The sequence below is a fragment of the Thunnus maccoyii genome, chromosome 8 (assembly GCF_910596095.1).
Source record: "Thunnus maccoyii chromosome 8, fThuMac1.1, whole genome shotgun sequence".
Classification (NCBI taxonomy): Eukaryota; Metazoa; Chordata; class Actinopteri; order Scombriformes; family Scombridae; genus Thunnus; species Thunnus maccoyii.
The window spans coordinates 16,247,947-16,263,675 of NC_056540.1; the positions used below are offsets into that span (position 1 = coordinate 16,247,947).

Sequence of the window (15,729 nt, forward strand, 5' to 3'; positions counted from 1 at the left end):
GTGTTAATCTGTGTGTTTACTGCCTCCCTGCGCACCTCTGTGTGTGTGTGTCTTACCATATTTGTCTCCATCTTCTCCACGGGCGCTGATTCTGCGTCCCAGCACCTGGACGTGTTTGCCGCTGGTGCGACTGTAGAGCTGGTAAACCCGGTGGTGTCGCCGACTCATGGTGTCTCGCACCTGTGTCTGGTTCTCCACATGCACACTGAAGTTGACCCCATCCACACCAAGTACCTGCTGAGAACACACACACACACATCCAGAGGTTGGCGCACACACACACACATACACACACACACACACACACACACACACACACACATACAGAGTCATGAACAGGCTTTAAAATTTTCACCTACTACCAATATACAACATGTCTTTTATACTGTACAATCATTCACTGTCAAGCATGCAGACTCTTACCTGTAATGGATTGCACATCACCAGCAACATCTGGATACATCTGGAAAAAGTAGAAACAGATGAATTTAGAAATATGTAAGCAACATTTAGTGTTGGAAAAGTCAAGCGTGACACCATCATTTCCATTTCTTTCTTCTCTGCTGTTCTCTCTGTTCAACATCTCTTTCCCTTATTGGGTGATTACTCACACTGCTGGGTGTGCGGCTGGCACAGCAACTTGACATACAGACAGGCAGATGTCCAGGATCGGCAGACAGACAACACCCAGAGCAGTGTTTATAGTTACGCTACCAGCCTTCTTTCCAAACCTAATTTCTGACCCGTCAGTGACTTTCGCCACACCAAAATCTGGCCTCCAAATGACCTGATTGGACCATGGCGAAATGGCAAACATGCCGAGACAACTAGAACATGTTTTGGTTTGGACATCTAAGGGAATGGGCTGACTTATTTGGCTGCTCTGTGTATGTAGACAGCTGGGCTTGACTACAGGTGTACACGCTGCTGTGATGTGGCTTTGGAGAGCGGTGGACTGTGGTCACATTTAGAGATGCTATGAATAAGTGAGAACATGAGCTACCCAAATGTGTGGAAAGATGATTTATGGATGAATCAATTGATGGGGAATAATTATGGTGGTGTAGCATACAGAATATATGTGTATTGTTCATGTGAAAATATAATTTATTTGTATTATTACTTATTTCGACCTTATCCTTCTGACTATCTGGACATTTAGAGACGTTTATGACAGAAACAGCTGGTTATAGTTACAATTAAAATTCTTTTCACTTTATTTCATTGCTTAATTGAAGTTTAGACCTTGACCTTGAATATATCAATTGTTATTTACAGCTTTAGAAAGGGAGGAATTCAGTTGCGCAAAATCTACTCTGGCAGTCCTTGAACTGCTCTGAATTAGTGGCTGAAGACTTGATGAAGTTCAGAACCAAGTGTGTGGGCTGAGAGGCAATCCTACAACTTTTGTCTTTCCCCACCTCATTTTTTGCTATCTCTCTGCATGCCTCTTCTCTCTCTGCTCCTCTCTCTTTCTCTGACTTGTTGTCCTCCCTATCTTTCCTCTACGTTATCTCTCTCTTTCCTCGCCTCTCTGTCCACTCTACCTTTCTCCTATCGCTCCCTGCCTCCCATCTTCCTTTATGTTTGGGGTTAGCAAGGCGACTCCTCCGCACTGTCATGGGCATGCACACAGATGTGCAGATGTGTGCAGGGTGTGTGTGTGTGTGTGTACAGGAGGAGCAGGCAGCTGACAGCTGGGCCAAAGCAAAGATGTACGCGCTGCTGAGACAGGGAGATAGCGAGGAGGAGAGAGAGGTAGACTGAGAGGTACACAAAGGGATTGGGAGAACGCAGGACAGAGGAAGGTGATGTAAGAATAAACAGAGGGGAGATGAAGCCAGAGAATGCTGACAGAGAATAAAAGAGGTGAGATAAAATCAGAAAGAGTGGGCAGATGCACAGATGTGAGAAAGAGGAGAGAGGGATAAAAAAAAAAAGACTAAGGTTACACCTCTAAGAAAGGAGAAGAAAAAATGCCAAAATGAGAGACAGTAGTATAACCACAGAGTGTGGTCTGGCGTGAGAAGTAGACAAAAAGATAAATAATGGGAAAGAAAGAGGAAGGGGGTTCAACTCATGCACATCGTAACACATGTCACTGCCTCCTGACTCACACACACACACACACACATATACCATCACAAACATCTTGCTTCCTTTCTCTCAGCCTTTCTCCTCCCAATCTTTTCTTTCCCATAGCTGGTGTGTTGGCCCTTGAGCTGTTCTAATAGATGCAGACATCCTGGGCAATGCAGTAGAGTGTTGGCCCTCACATTTTGCCTGCGCAGCCGAAAAAACCTGAGCGCCTGTGCATTGTGAGGACTCTCAGCTGTTAAAACACCACGGCTGCACTGCCGCCGAGGACACTGCAGGAAAAGTGCCTCTGCACTGGATTCCCCTGCTCCCACAAAAACCACAGACACTCCATATTATGCCAGCCACAGAGAGAAAGAGAAGGAGAGAGGAAAGAGGGAGACAGGATCAGCCGGGGGTGGGGGAGGGATGAGAAAATGAGAGAATAAGAGAGCGCACAGTAAAAGTCGGGGAAGTAAAGACAGAAGGAGGTATGGAGAGAGGGAAAGCCCGGTGCGCCTTGGCCGGCTGCCAAAACAAGCAAGGGTCTGACATCATAAACCTGCGTCCCAGCAGATCTACCATATGGAGGCTGCGGTTAGACTAGCAGGCCTCAGCACCGAGGACTGGGCACCAGCGTGGAGTGAGAGCGGTCGGCCTGGTGGGACTCAGTGCAGAGCAGCGGTTTCAGCTGTGTGTAGCAGTGGTTAGAGTGGTAGGCCAACACTGCAGCAGTGGGCTTCGGCACGTTGCAAGAGTTTCAGATGTTCAGCAGTGGCCCTTGGTGAGGAATAGTGGTTAGGCTAGTGGGCGTGTGAGTGGTATCAGCAGTAACAAACCCAACGGTGGAGCACTGGTTAGAGAAGCAGAGGGCCTTGATATGGAGCTGTGGCTTTAGGAGAAGAGCAACAGGTTGTTGTGGCAAAAGGCCTGTGGCTTTTCTCACTGGCTGAAGACACATCGTCAAGTTGGTAAAACAACATGTTTTGAGAATAAGTGCAGATATGATGAAGTGGCTGTGGTAAAAGCGATAGGCAAGAAGGAAATGAATGGATAGATTATTGGCTCTGGTAGACTTAAACTAAAACCAGCAGACTAAACACTCCGACTGCTCCTCCTCAGATACTGCCAGGGGCGCCATCATTCATCAGTTATTAATTCATACTTTTTATCTGAGCAAGTATCTGTGGAAAAATGGGGTATAGGCAAGACAGGAAGACAGATGTAGGCAGTTAGGTAGGTAAGTGGAGAGTGTGAGGGAGACACAGAGGAGAGAGAAAGTCAGGCAGACACCAGCAGCAGCGGCAGCAGCAGCAGCACACACCCTGTCCAGGTTGTGTGAGGAATGAGAAGTATCTGGAGATGACTGCCATCTGGGAGAAGTACAGCCGACACAAAGAAAGAAAAATAAATCCCTTGGCTTTTAACAAGACACACCTCGAATGGGCAAACTCAAGCCCCCTGAGTCTGTATCCTCCTCCCTTAGATTTGCTCTTGGCACTATATCATTTTCCTATCCCACTAGATAAAGCCGGTGTTATTTGACTCAACTTCTGAAATATTTTCAATAGGAAAAAAAACATTTTTTTGGCGATGGGAAAATGGCCTTCCCTAAGCCAGCTTGGCCATCCCTGAAGTAAGTGCAGATGGTGATGGAGATGTTTATGGCAGGTTTTATGAGTAACATGGCCCTGACTCTGACCCAGTGACCCTGAACTGTCAGCCAATCAAAACAGGGCCTTCCATGGCATGTTTTCTATGGGGACTGATGAGGAGTGATGTAATCGTTAGACACTGCAACCTTCCTCTCCATCATCTTCATCTATAGCTAGGCCTTTCATGGAAATAGTTTAAACAACTGAAAAAAGACAAAGAACCTGAGTAGGAAAATGAGATTATTACACAATAAAGTGATAAAAGTGACTTACAAGACGGTCAGCGTGGAAAGAAGGGACCACATTGCTTCCCCCCTCCACTATGGAACTTGGCCCAGAGACAGTCTCCTCGCTCGGTTTGAGCCAGTCCGACAGTCCGGAGAGTTCCCCTCTGTGGCTGGAATCCGCTGAATGTTGTGCAGAGTCAAAGAGTCAGCGGACACTCCCGTTGGCATCGGCGGCGGCGTGCCCCGGTTCCCCCGGCGTGGGTAAATGTACAGGCGCGGGCAAGGTGGGGTGTGAGGCCGGAGTAACTGTGCCACTGTGACCGCCGGGCAACCTCTAACAGCTGTCCAGACCGGGGGAGAGACGGATGGGCGGGGGAGCAAAGGGGGAAGGTTAGGGCTTTAAACGCTGCGCGTCCCCGACAAGGAGACGAACAGGTGAAAGCGCGCGCACGCCTCACAGATTACAAACTCCAATCGACCTTGTTGACCCTCTGAATGATGCTTGGCCCTGCGGACAGATGCGGAGCGTGCGTAATCTTCTGCGTAATCCAATGCGTAACGTTTCAGCGCAACAGCAAGCTTCTGGTCTCCAAAATGAATTCTGTAGTAGGTGAGATGACAGAAGAAAGGAGTGTTTGTCCCAACACAGACAGGAGCAGGAGGAAGGTTTATTCCCAGCAGTGCAGGATCAGGAACTGTTGGAGGTGAGCTACCTGGGTTGGCTGATGGAGCAAACGGCGAGCTGGAGACGGGGGCTCTGCGGGCGCAGGGTAATGCAAGGCGGTCTCGGTCATGTCTGCGCCCCCACGCTGGATCAACGGGTCTGTGGCTCAGGTGACACCGACCAACAGTGTCCGACAGAGAGAGTGATAAGGTCCCGGAGCGGTCCAGCTCAGAGGGGTATATGGAGAGTGCTGAATGAGAATGGGAAGGGATAATAAAGGAGAAGGAAAGACGAGGGAGGGAGGGGTGGCTGGAGAGGATGAGAACAGCTGTGACTGGGTGGCGGACTCAGCCACCCGCGACACAGCGAGGAAATGACAGCCGCACTTTGCACCTGATTTTCCGGACTTCCCCGCTGCCTCAGCCGCTGGTTACCGCCTGGCTGCAGTAGTCCTCCCTGCGCCTTCTCGACACAATACCAGCCAAAACACAGCACGATGACATCACCTCCAAAATGTTTGAAGGGGGAAAATGCAATCCGATCTTTTTATTTATTTTTTTAAACGTAGAAAGTTTAAGCAGTTTCTCTGAAGGGGAAAAAACACGAAAGTCTCTTCGTTCCGAGAAAAAACGAACTCCGCGGTGCAAGAGGAGAGGAGACGAGCTCGCCAGTTTCTGAAGAAATAAAAGTTAAACGGGCCCACTGGAAACGTGTTTACTCAAAATCACACTGACAGATCGACTCCCAGTCCAAAACCTGCACCGTCCCTCTCCCCCTTATATCTGCCTCCCTGTTTCATTCAGACACCAGAGGAGAAAACGCAAGAGAGAACGCAGAAAGAACCCAGCCGTGCGTTTTTTTTTATCCACTTTTCTGGTATTATGTAGATCTTTCTCCCTTTCAAAAAATTCCAAGGTTTCCTTCCATAAAAAGCTCTTCTTGAGGGGGGCTGCACAGGAGAGGCGCGTCGGCAGGCACAGACCTCACTCCAAGAAAAACCAGAACAAGATTTTAACAGACGCGGATCAATCCTCCCTCCCTCCCCTCCTCTCCTCTCCTCTCCTCACCCCCTCCCACCTCTCTCTCTCTCTCTCTCTCTCTCTCTCTCTCTCTCTCCCTCTCTCTCCCCTTCACTCACACGCATATGCACACTTATTGGATCAAAATGGGATTAGTCAGTCGCTATGCGATGCCGACCAAACTAACACTGAAAAACTATCAATTTTAAGTGAAAAACATCTGCTAATGAGGTGAGATAATGTCTCTTGTTTACAACACAAACTAACTTCTAATCAGGAAATTTTCGTACAGGTCGTTATTTGTGTTATCTATTCTGCCTTATTTCAACTAATATGTGTTTGTGGAAAATCTTGAAAAAAGCAAAATGCACTGGAAACTATTTGAATTATGTAATTTTATCGGGATGAATTCACTTATCTCCAGAAAATACGATTTTAAAGTACATTTCTGAATAAATGAATTGGGCTCTTGAAAATGTCTCTAACCGAAAGAGAAAGTGGAAAAAAAAACTTAAAAAAAGATTCTTATAAAACAAAGCCACCTGCCTCCGTCAAGTGAACATCTGCCTTGAAACCAAGCAGACTTCTTGCCCTCTATTATCTCCCCCAAAGATAACCTCACCCCTGCAGCCTCAGTGGCCCCGGACTCAGGATGAAGTGTGGAGGGCAGTGCACTCACTCACTCATACACACACACAAACACGCACACACACGCACACACACACACACACACACACACACACACACACACACACACACACACACACTCTTCAGAGTCGCTGCGCTTTCAAGTGATGTATTTTGACTCCCCATTTCATAACTTTTAAGTTAAACCTTAAGAGGGAAAAATGAAACAGAGAATGAGAGACAGTCGGGAGGGCGGTATGTAAGCACGGATACGGATCCAAAACGAACATTTCTCAGGGATTTCGGCAGCAACGCCCGCTCTGAGCTCCCAAAACTCCCTCTCACTGCCGCACAACCGCAGACGGTCAGCCAAGCCAACACAACACTCCTGCCATACCTTTCATTCACACACACACACACACACACACACACACACACACACACACACACACACACACACACACACACACACACTAAGAGAGAGAATAGAGAGGAGAGTAAATTTGTGCGAGTGTGTGTGTGTGTGTGTGTGTGTGTGTGTGTGTGTGGAGGTGGGAGGGGGTTGGCCTCATACATCAGGGACAGTTATCTTGGCTCCAAGTGTAGGCTTATTCTTTTCAACATTGTACTTTCAAATCTCACACACACACACACACACACACACACACACACACACACACACACACACACACACAGACTTCTGCAACTGGACAGGGTTGAGCTGGGCTGGGTAGGGGTACTGTGGTTGAATGCCTTTCCAGTCATGCTCCATAGACAAGCCTTTGGCCTTCTTTCCTACCACTGGCTCTCTCTGTCTTTGCACCTGTGTCTGGGTGCTTTTTCGCTGCTCACCGCACTGCTGCAAGGGACAAGAGTGTAAATGTTGTGGAGAGGGATTTGAACCACATTCTGGTGATGAGGTATGGGCCCGTCTGGTACTCTTAAGCCCAGATGGAAGGGTTCAGAAAAGGGACTACAGCACATCTTGGTATACTGGTGGAGGACGGACTAGCAGGCAGAACATCCAAACTTCATTCATATGATACACAAAAGCCTGATTTAATAGTAGCAGTAGATTTGCAGATAGTAGTAGATTTTCCAAAAGATGAGATTGTCTTATTGCCATTGTAAATTCATAAAATTTATGAGATTCTTCTGGGAGACAAGAGTTAAGGTATCTGGCTCAGCAGTATGAACATCCATTAAGGTACAAATGAAAGACTTGAGGCCTTATTTTCATCTGGGGTCAGAGACCATTAAAATATAAAGTTGTTGCTCAAGCATTCATACCTTATTATTCGTTAGACAAAGCTGTACTTGGAGTAAGTTTCACAATTTTTTTGTCCTGTAATTACTTGCTGCATGTAAAGTTCATGATGGAGTGAAATGATCGTCAGGTGTTTGTGCTGGCAGAAAGAAACAAAATGTTACCTGGTTTGCACGCACATTGTCCCAAAAATAACCCAAAGTTGGGGGGGAAACTGATTTAAAACCAAACAGGCCTTTTTTTCTCTCTCTCGCCCCTTCTGTCACATCACTCTTTCTCTCTTTCATTTTCTGTCCTCCCTATCTGTCTCTTTAATCTCCCCGGCTGTTTTTTATCTGCTCACTCTGTCCCTCCCTCTGTTTGCAGCCAGCATATTGATTGCCCATGTCTTTGCCTCTGCAGCTCCTGCCTATTGATCCTTAGCTAAGACGCACACACAAACCTGTATTCACACACATCCTCACATACATGGATGTCTCCTTGCCGTTTCCCCGCGCTCAAAAAACCGTCGTACTTTCATGCAGACCAACTTTGCCGCACACATTATTCATACATGCACATGTGCACACACAAACACAAAGAGACACACACCAGGACACATATTTTTTGCATATACCCTCTGTTGTGTTGAATAGACTTGGCATTGATGGACGTTATGCCTTTGTGCTCCTCTCTCGACTCATTAAAGTGAATGAGAGCTGTGTGTGTGTGTGTGTGTGTATATCTGGGGCCCAGTAGCTGCTGTAGGTCTGGGCCCAGCAGCTTTTTCTCCCTGTATCTCTGTCTCTCTCTCTTTGACTGGGCCTGCAGGCTTCTTCATCCAGGGAGCCTGGTCAATATGGCCATTCTGTCTAGCAATTAACATCGATCAGCGCTCGTCAATACCATCAGCACCCAGACAAAGACCCAGGGTGCATTGCGTGTGCTTGCCCTTTCTCTATCACAGTCCAACAAATCCCCAAACAGCACTCTCATTATATTCTGGCCTGACCCCAAGGTCACCGTGGAGGAGAGGCAGGGTGTGCTGGACTCTATGTTATGGGTGACTGGAGTGGAACCTAATGCAGAGCTTGGAGCGTCTGAGCCGCGGGCCAGTTGTTGACTCATTATGACAGTGGGATGTATGTGTGCGTGTGTGTGTAGTGGTGTGTGTGTGAGGAGTCAAGTTTAGATATGCCTTGGTTTAGTCAAAGACAAGTTGGCAGACAGGCGATATCATCCCCCCGCTGTGTGCTCTAAAGTGTTAGACACTTTAAAAACTTTGAACAGTATAAATGCAATCCATCATCCTGGTGACACATTGTGCAGATTTGGATGTGTCACGTGCAGTGGATTGTGTCCAATTAGCTTTGTCTATAAGGTATGGGCTGTATATGTTTGGATGGGAGGAGGGACTGGAGAAGCAGGCCTGTGTGTATGTGGGATCTCTGGAGGGAGAGAGAGGCTTGTGGCTTTGATTAATACCTGCAGACATGAGCCTTAAACTTCACATCAGATGTTGAGATGTCAGCCTAACATTGGTTCCTGGGATAGATATCCCTGCTCTGTTAATCACGGGCCAAGTTTAAACTGTTCCCCAATGTGTAAATGTATGAGACACTTAATAAAGGCCCTTTGATGACAGGGGGGCCCATGCAAAGTCAAGGAATGTGTACAGTGTGCCGGGCTTTGAAATGAGAACCTGTTCGCCACTTGTCTGCGTCTGCAAGATGAGAGAATCGACAGCTGCAACTAAGTAAGAGCAGGAATTAATTAGCGGAGAGCCGTTTGTGTGATAGTGAGCCGCGGTTGAGATGAAGAGAAAAGCAAAATATTGTTTTTATTAGCGGCGATGTTGGTGGTGCACAGCCTGCTCCTTTCTCTCGCTTAGCAAGATTAATCCAATGAATATGAACGTTTACTCTCCTCTGCGCCCTGGAATCCATTGCAGCTGTTGTCTCTATACATAGCCCAGCTGAAGCACTGGAATAACTTTACTTTGACACTTTCAAGTTGGAGGGTTTGATGCTGCTTTGGACTCATGTCAGGGTAATTATTCATGCAATCTAGCTTGTCACTGTTAGGCCAAAGCCTGGTTTTACAGAGCGAATCGTGCCCAGTAAGCCTTGTTCTTCAGCCTACACCTGTCGTCATGCCATCTACCATCAATGATTTTCATTAGGGTGCTCTTTCAGTGGCTCCAGAATCATATTTTATTATATATTTATAAGGTTTATTGTCATTGTTGTAAATGATGTCTGCCAAAATATCCACATACATCTGTGTCTATTAGATGTCTTTGCCTCTGTGCCATCTGGCAGGACCGCTTGCTGAAGCTTGGACACTTTGCGTCGGTAGAGTGGTATTTAAAAAAACATAAAGACATCAAACTTCAACGCCTCTATCATTATACATCTGGATCTTTTATCAACATCTTCAGGAAGCCATGACATGACCTCATATAGGGGCCAACAAGTCAAGAACTTCTAATCTAATCATCCCAATTAATTAAACCAGGGATAGTAATGAATTTCTATGGACAATGGACAACACTTCAAAACAAAGGGTGAAACAAAAAAAAAAAGACTTGTGTGATGAAGACTTACTGCAGGAGTGGTGACTGCATGCTGTCTGACACTGACTGGCAGGAGCTGCTTCGTGCGCTCTGCGAGGATGTTCTAGCTAATTGCTTTTGACCAATGAGGTTGTACATAAATATGCAATTCTCAGCGAATGGGTGGATGTTTGTTTAATTATGGTCCTTGTGGTTGTGTGTGTTTGGTTGAGTGAGTGTGTCATGACCCTCAGTGACAGACTGTGCACAGCTGAGTGTGTGGCTTATAGTGTGAATGCTGAAGATTGTGTCAACAAGGGTATGCACAAAGTTGTGTCGGTGTGTGCACATGTGTGTATGTGAGAGGCAGCTATCCTTTGCTCTCCATGCATAGTGATGTGAATTGCAGCTGTGGTTTGTGTTGGACGCTGATCCGGCATGTTGTTTTTTTTTTTTTTTTTCTTCCTGTTTCATGTTCAGGCGCTCAGCGATGGAATCCTTGAGCATGGTAACCTTCGCTCCTGTCATCTTTTCTGTTCATCTCTTCCACACTCCTTCCTTCTCTCTTCCTCCCCCTCCTCCCCAGTAATGCCCTTTACTCTTTCATCCTCTCTGCTCTCCTTTGTGCTGTTCCTGCTCCCTCTCACTGTGTCCATTTCTCTCATTCTGTTTTTTCCCTCTTCCTGCCCCTTTGGCCTTGCCACCGGGCAAAGGAGGAACTGTAATGTTTATAAAACCCTTTAATGTGCTATGTAATTACCCTGGCAACACCTCCCATCATTACTCATGCCAATAAAGCACCTTCGAACTGACATGTCAGAGTGGGAGAGCAAGAGAGACAGAGAGAAAGAGAGGGGAGAGGGAGAGAGGGGCATAGCACATACACTTTCCATCATTCACCCTCCCCCCCACCTCCTCCCCTCCATTAATCTCTCCTCCTTTCTTGTCTTTCCTCAGTCTCCATTTGTTCATCTCTGTTTTGTCGTTTCTTTCATTCTTTCCATTCACAGCTCCTTCCTCTCCCACTGTATCCCTTGCTCTCTGGCTCACTGTGACTTCTGCCAGATGCCCAGGTGGTGGTCAATTACAGCAACTTCTTTGGAATAACAAAAGCATTCTTAAACTTGCTCCACTGAGCCTATTTTAGGAAGACTTTTCTGTATATTGGAAACTGGGTGAATGGGCTTGAAGGAGAGGAAGAGAGAGAGAGAGAGAGAGAGAGAGAGAATTATAAAAAAAAAAACAACACTTACTGAAAGAGTGTAAATGAGGATGCATAAAACAGGCAGGCAGCTGCAGGAGTAGCCTGAATGATGCATTCCTAAAAGAAATTGTTGTGAGTAATGCAGAAAGGTTTGTTTATGCTAAAAACTTCCATATGCAATTAACACATACTCCCAGCCTCTTACAGCGGTCCCTCCCTTTCCAGCTCACCCACCCATGTTAGTCCTCCGGTCACTATACCTCCCACTTAGACAGCTGAGGCCCTGGCCCTTCTTGTGTTAGCACTTATGCTAAGTCCCATAGCTTTTCTCTACCTCCACTGTCAATGCCGTCTTAACGTTGGGCTCTTACTGTAAAACCTTTTGCCCACTTTCTGTTCATGAGGGCCTGTAGCCTTTCATTCTTCCTCTGTCCTGGCAAAATCCTCATTTGTAAGACAAATATTATAACAAATTAAGCAGCAAAACAATGGGTGGGTGTCTGCCTGACGTCAGCCTGCATTTCATTAGCAATCGCTAGGCTAACGCGTTCCATATGGAGGAGCCTGCAGGGTAGCCCCCTGCTGCCCAGCCCCAGCCTAGCCCAGCCCAGCATGGCCCAGCTCGACTTGGTTGCCACGGTCTACCCCTACCCTAAGTCTCAGTCAGCCCCCAGTTTGGACCCCATCCGGGCCCCCGCCATTATGTCATCTTTAATTTGGACTTGTCACACATCACCTGACACCTACCCCCGTCATGCTGTAACCTTTTGTCCCGTTGGAGCAAAAAAAGCACTCAGGAGGCTTTCTCCCTCTCCTTTTCTCTCCCACTTTGCCTGTTGTTTTATTCTCCCTTTTCCTCTCATTCTTTCGTTTTCTCTCACGCTCTTTCCCCTTCGCTCACACTCCCTCTGTTGGCTTCTGTCACTTATCTACTCTCTTCGACCCCTCACTCTGCGTAAACCCACCTGCCTTTCTCCTCTGCCCTTTGTCATTCAGACTGAGGTGAGGTGTGTGTGTCTGTGTGTTTGTGCGTGTGGAGCGTAGGAAACTATCAAGAAACATTCGGACAGGATTCCGATGACACCTCCGCTCACCCGTAGCCCTTTTCCCAGACCCCCGACAGATGAACTGAATGACAGTGATATATGGGAAGTGACAGTCAGAGAGAATGTAAAGCGTTCTGGAAAAAGCTAAATTATAGCACATGACAGGATTCTGGAGCCAGACCGGTGTGTTGGACAGAGCTGTGGACTTCTGGAGAGCGGCACGGCTACGGGGCTGTCTCCTGTGATGGAAATATGGAATGTGACAGATCCCTGGAATTTGATAGAAGAAGAAGGACGGAGATGGAGAGGGGAAGCGCAGAGAAAAAGATAAGAGGAAACATGCAGATGAGAATGGATTCATGATTACAAGCAGTAATTCAGACCAGAGTTCATGTGTTCGTTGAGTACTGAAACAAAGATGTGTATGCATGTGCACTACAGGTGTGTTGTCTGTGTGGTTACTTATGTGTGCAGGTACTTGTGAGCATAGCGTGTGTGTGTGTATGTGTGCACCCCTGCCCTGGTCTGTGTATCTATATGTATAGACATGTGTGTTTTTTATGGCCCATGTGTATCAGTATGTACGGGTTGCTCTGCACACCAACGTGAGTTGCTGGGTGTCTCTGGTAGCCGTCCCTCATCACTGCTATGTTCCCTTAGGTCTCTGCTGTTGGCTTCACTCTCCTCTCCTGTTCTGCTGTGCTGCAATATGCTTTGTGCTCAGCTCAGTTTTATTCTATTCTATTCTATTCTATTCTATTCTATTGCTGAAAGGATTAAAACCTGGAGCACTTGCAGAGGGCTTTGCCAGTGTACATACAGTGTATTTTATGATACATATAATAATGTTTGGCTTTGACTGGTTTGAAACTCAAAGTTGGATTGTTGGAGGATTAAACTGCAGTCATAATAAATTTGTGAGTTTTGAAAGCTCTATTTTTATATCATGCAAGTCATAACTCCCTTTTGCTTCTGCAGTAAAAAATGAATGAATCAAGTAGTGACAGCTGGTGGACAACCATTTGGTTAAATTATTCTCCTCAACTCAATAGCCTGTATTCAGCTCGGTTGGAGGAAAATTATTTTTATTATGGAGGAACTATTTTAGACTCTAATGATCTGCTGAGAGCTGGGCTGACCGAAGTGAAGGGAAACTTCAGAGACTGTGAATACGCACACAACTACATATTGGATAAAACATTAAAAAATGGAAAAGAATAGGAAACTCATATTATAAACATCTAAATTATCTTCAACTAAATTCCTTTGTATTGAGCAAATGCAACTAAATATTCCTGCACATTTTTTCAAATGTTGCACATCATTGAAACCTCCTATTTGTATGAACAAGCCTATGAAATTGATAATTGACATTTTCCACATACAGATGTCAAGACAAATTCAAGAAATCTGAATAAATGAGTTTAGAAACATAACAGATGCAGGTACCTCTGTACAGGGCATGAGGGCTGTCTGAATGGTTTGATGAATATGAAAATTATGTCAATCATATTTTATGGCCTTCGCAGTCACCAGATTTCAACACAACACCTGTGGGAGATTCTGGACAGACGTAAGTAAGTAAATTTTATTTCTATTGCGCCTCTAAAAAATAGTTAAGGTGCCTCACAAAACACAATACCATAAAATGTAGGTGCAATTTTAGCATAGACATTTCAATAGAGAGAGATAGAGAGCATAGAAAAATAAAACAAAATTTAAAGGAACAACATACACAGAAATTACAATAAAACAGGGAATTAAAGGAGTGGTCACATAGAGATAAAAAGAACAACATAAAAACATCAGAATAAACACTATAAAAACATGTTAGACAGCGCTCTCCACCACCATCATCAAGACACTGAATGAGGGAACATCATTTGGAAGAGCAGTGTTTATCCCTCCAGTAGAGTTCAGAGAGTTGGAGAATCTATGTCAAGCAGCACTGAGGCTGTTCTGGAGGTTCGTTGTGACTCTTACAAACATCTTACAAAGACAATTTATGTTGGTTTTTCCTTTAATTTGTTTCACCAGTCTGTATATTCAACATTGTCTTACTTCTATATATATTTACATATAATTCCTGAATCTGATACTCCTCTTAAATGTCTATAGATTAAACTTTATTATGGTCACATTATGGTCATGTCACAAACACTGAACGTGTTTCAGCATTATAAAGAAACTATATACAAAAAGCTCTGAATAAAATATTTAACCTAAGATGCAGATCTGTGGCTGAAGCATTACCTCAAGGTTAAAGTTTAAAATATGAATCATTTCATACAGTTTCCTGTAATGTGTATGACAGATAATATTCTCAGTTGAAAAACAAACAAAACTCAAAGTCCACTTGCTTGCCATCTTCAAAGCTTTCAACTGCATCCCATGGTCTTCCTCAGTGGATAGAGTTTGGTCAGTTGGAAATAGCTCTGTTATCATTTACAAAGATCACGTTCGAACACAGACAGGGGTTGTGATCTTCCCTTTATACAGACCACTTGTGATCACGTGACCAAAGTTCCACACTTGTCACGTGATAATAATTGAGCAAACACCATCTGCTGAGGATGACTGTGAGATGTGGTTGAAAGCTCAAGGCAGTTTGTAAATGGATGCTTTGTAATACCAGATTCTCAGTGTCTGGACTGAGAACGAGGCAGGTTGGACAGACGTGTTTTTACTAGATGGATTTTGGAGTTGTGTAAAACAGCCGACAGTGCAGAGTTCTGTGTCTACTGTGATATGATATCTAAATCTTCACATCAGGTGTTCAAGTAGATCACTAAATATTTTATTCTGCAGTGAAACAGAGACGTAAACTGTGTTGACGTAGTGGAACTGTAGCCATTCAGCTCTGTTTTCAACCAATAACTGTCACATTATGTGAGCTTCACTTTCAGCGTGCAGCTAAAATCACAATGCGTGCACATTCAACGTACTGAGGCTGGCTTATAAAATGACAGTGGTGGGGTGGTAAATACCAGAGTGACAACATCAGACATTTGTTTAGTGAGTTTGGAGTGTCTGGTTGCGTGGTATGCTCAGTAGCAGTGTGTTTTCAGCGGCTGTGTCGTGTGTGTGTGTTTGAAAGACTGGTTTGTACTGATGTGTGAGCAGTTTACAGTGTGTGTGTGTGTGTGTATGTAAATGAACACATGCATGTGTGTAAACCGCGTCAGTAGCTTGTGAGTCCAGTAGCATGGTGTGTGTGTGTGTTGCTCTGTGGGGTTGTCAGTTGCTCATGCTGGTTGGAAGTTTATGATCAGTATTTTCCGGCTTGCATGACTTAGCGTGTGAAAATCCATTCACACCCAACACAAACTCACACACACAACACACACACACACACCTACACACACACACACATATGTGGATCTTGATGATATTCCATGGTGTGCCCGTTAC

At 45.3% G+C, this 15,729-nt stretch overlaps 1 protein-coding gene across 3 annotated transcripts in view; it reads right to left on the bottom strand.

Moving 5' to 3' along the window:
• The window catches only part of fgf18a (fibroblast growth factor 18a), a 112,566-nt gene that overhangs the window by 4,161 nt on the left and 92,676 nt on the right, over positions 1-15,729 (bottom strand). For 2 of the 3 annotated variants that reach the window (XM_042419858.1, XM_042419857.1), the window contains exons 1-3: positions 4,005-5,624; positions 424-463; positions 57-237 (exon numbers count right to left, since the gene is read on the bottom strand). In XM_042419858.1, coding sequence (XP_042275792.1) covers positions 57-237; positions 424-463; positions 4,005-4,036 — 253 coding nt within the window. In that variant the 5' untranslated portion in view covers positions 4,037-5,624. Of the gene's footprint in view, positions 1-56; positions 238-423; positions 464-4,004; positions 5,625-15,729 lie in introns of those variants that run through there. The other variant, XM_042419859.1, reaches the window with a different exon arrangement.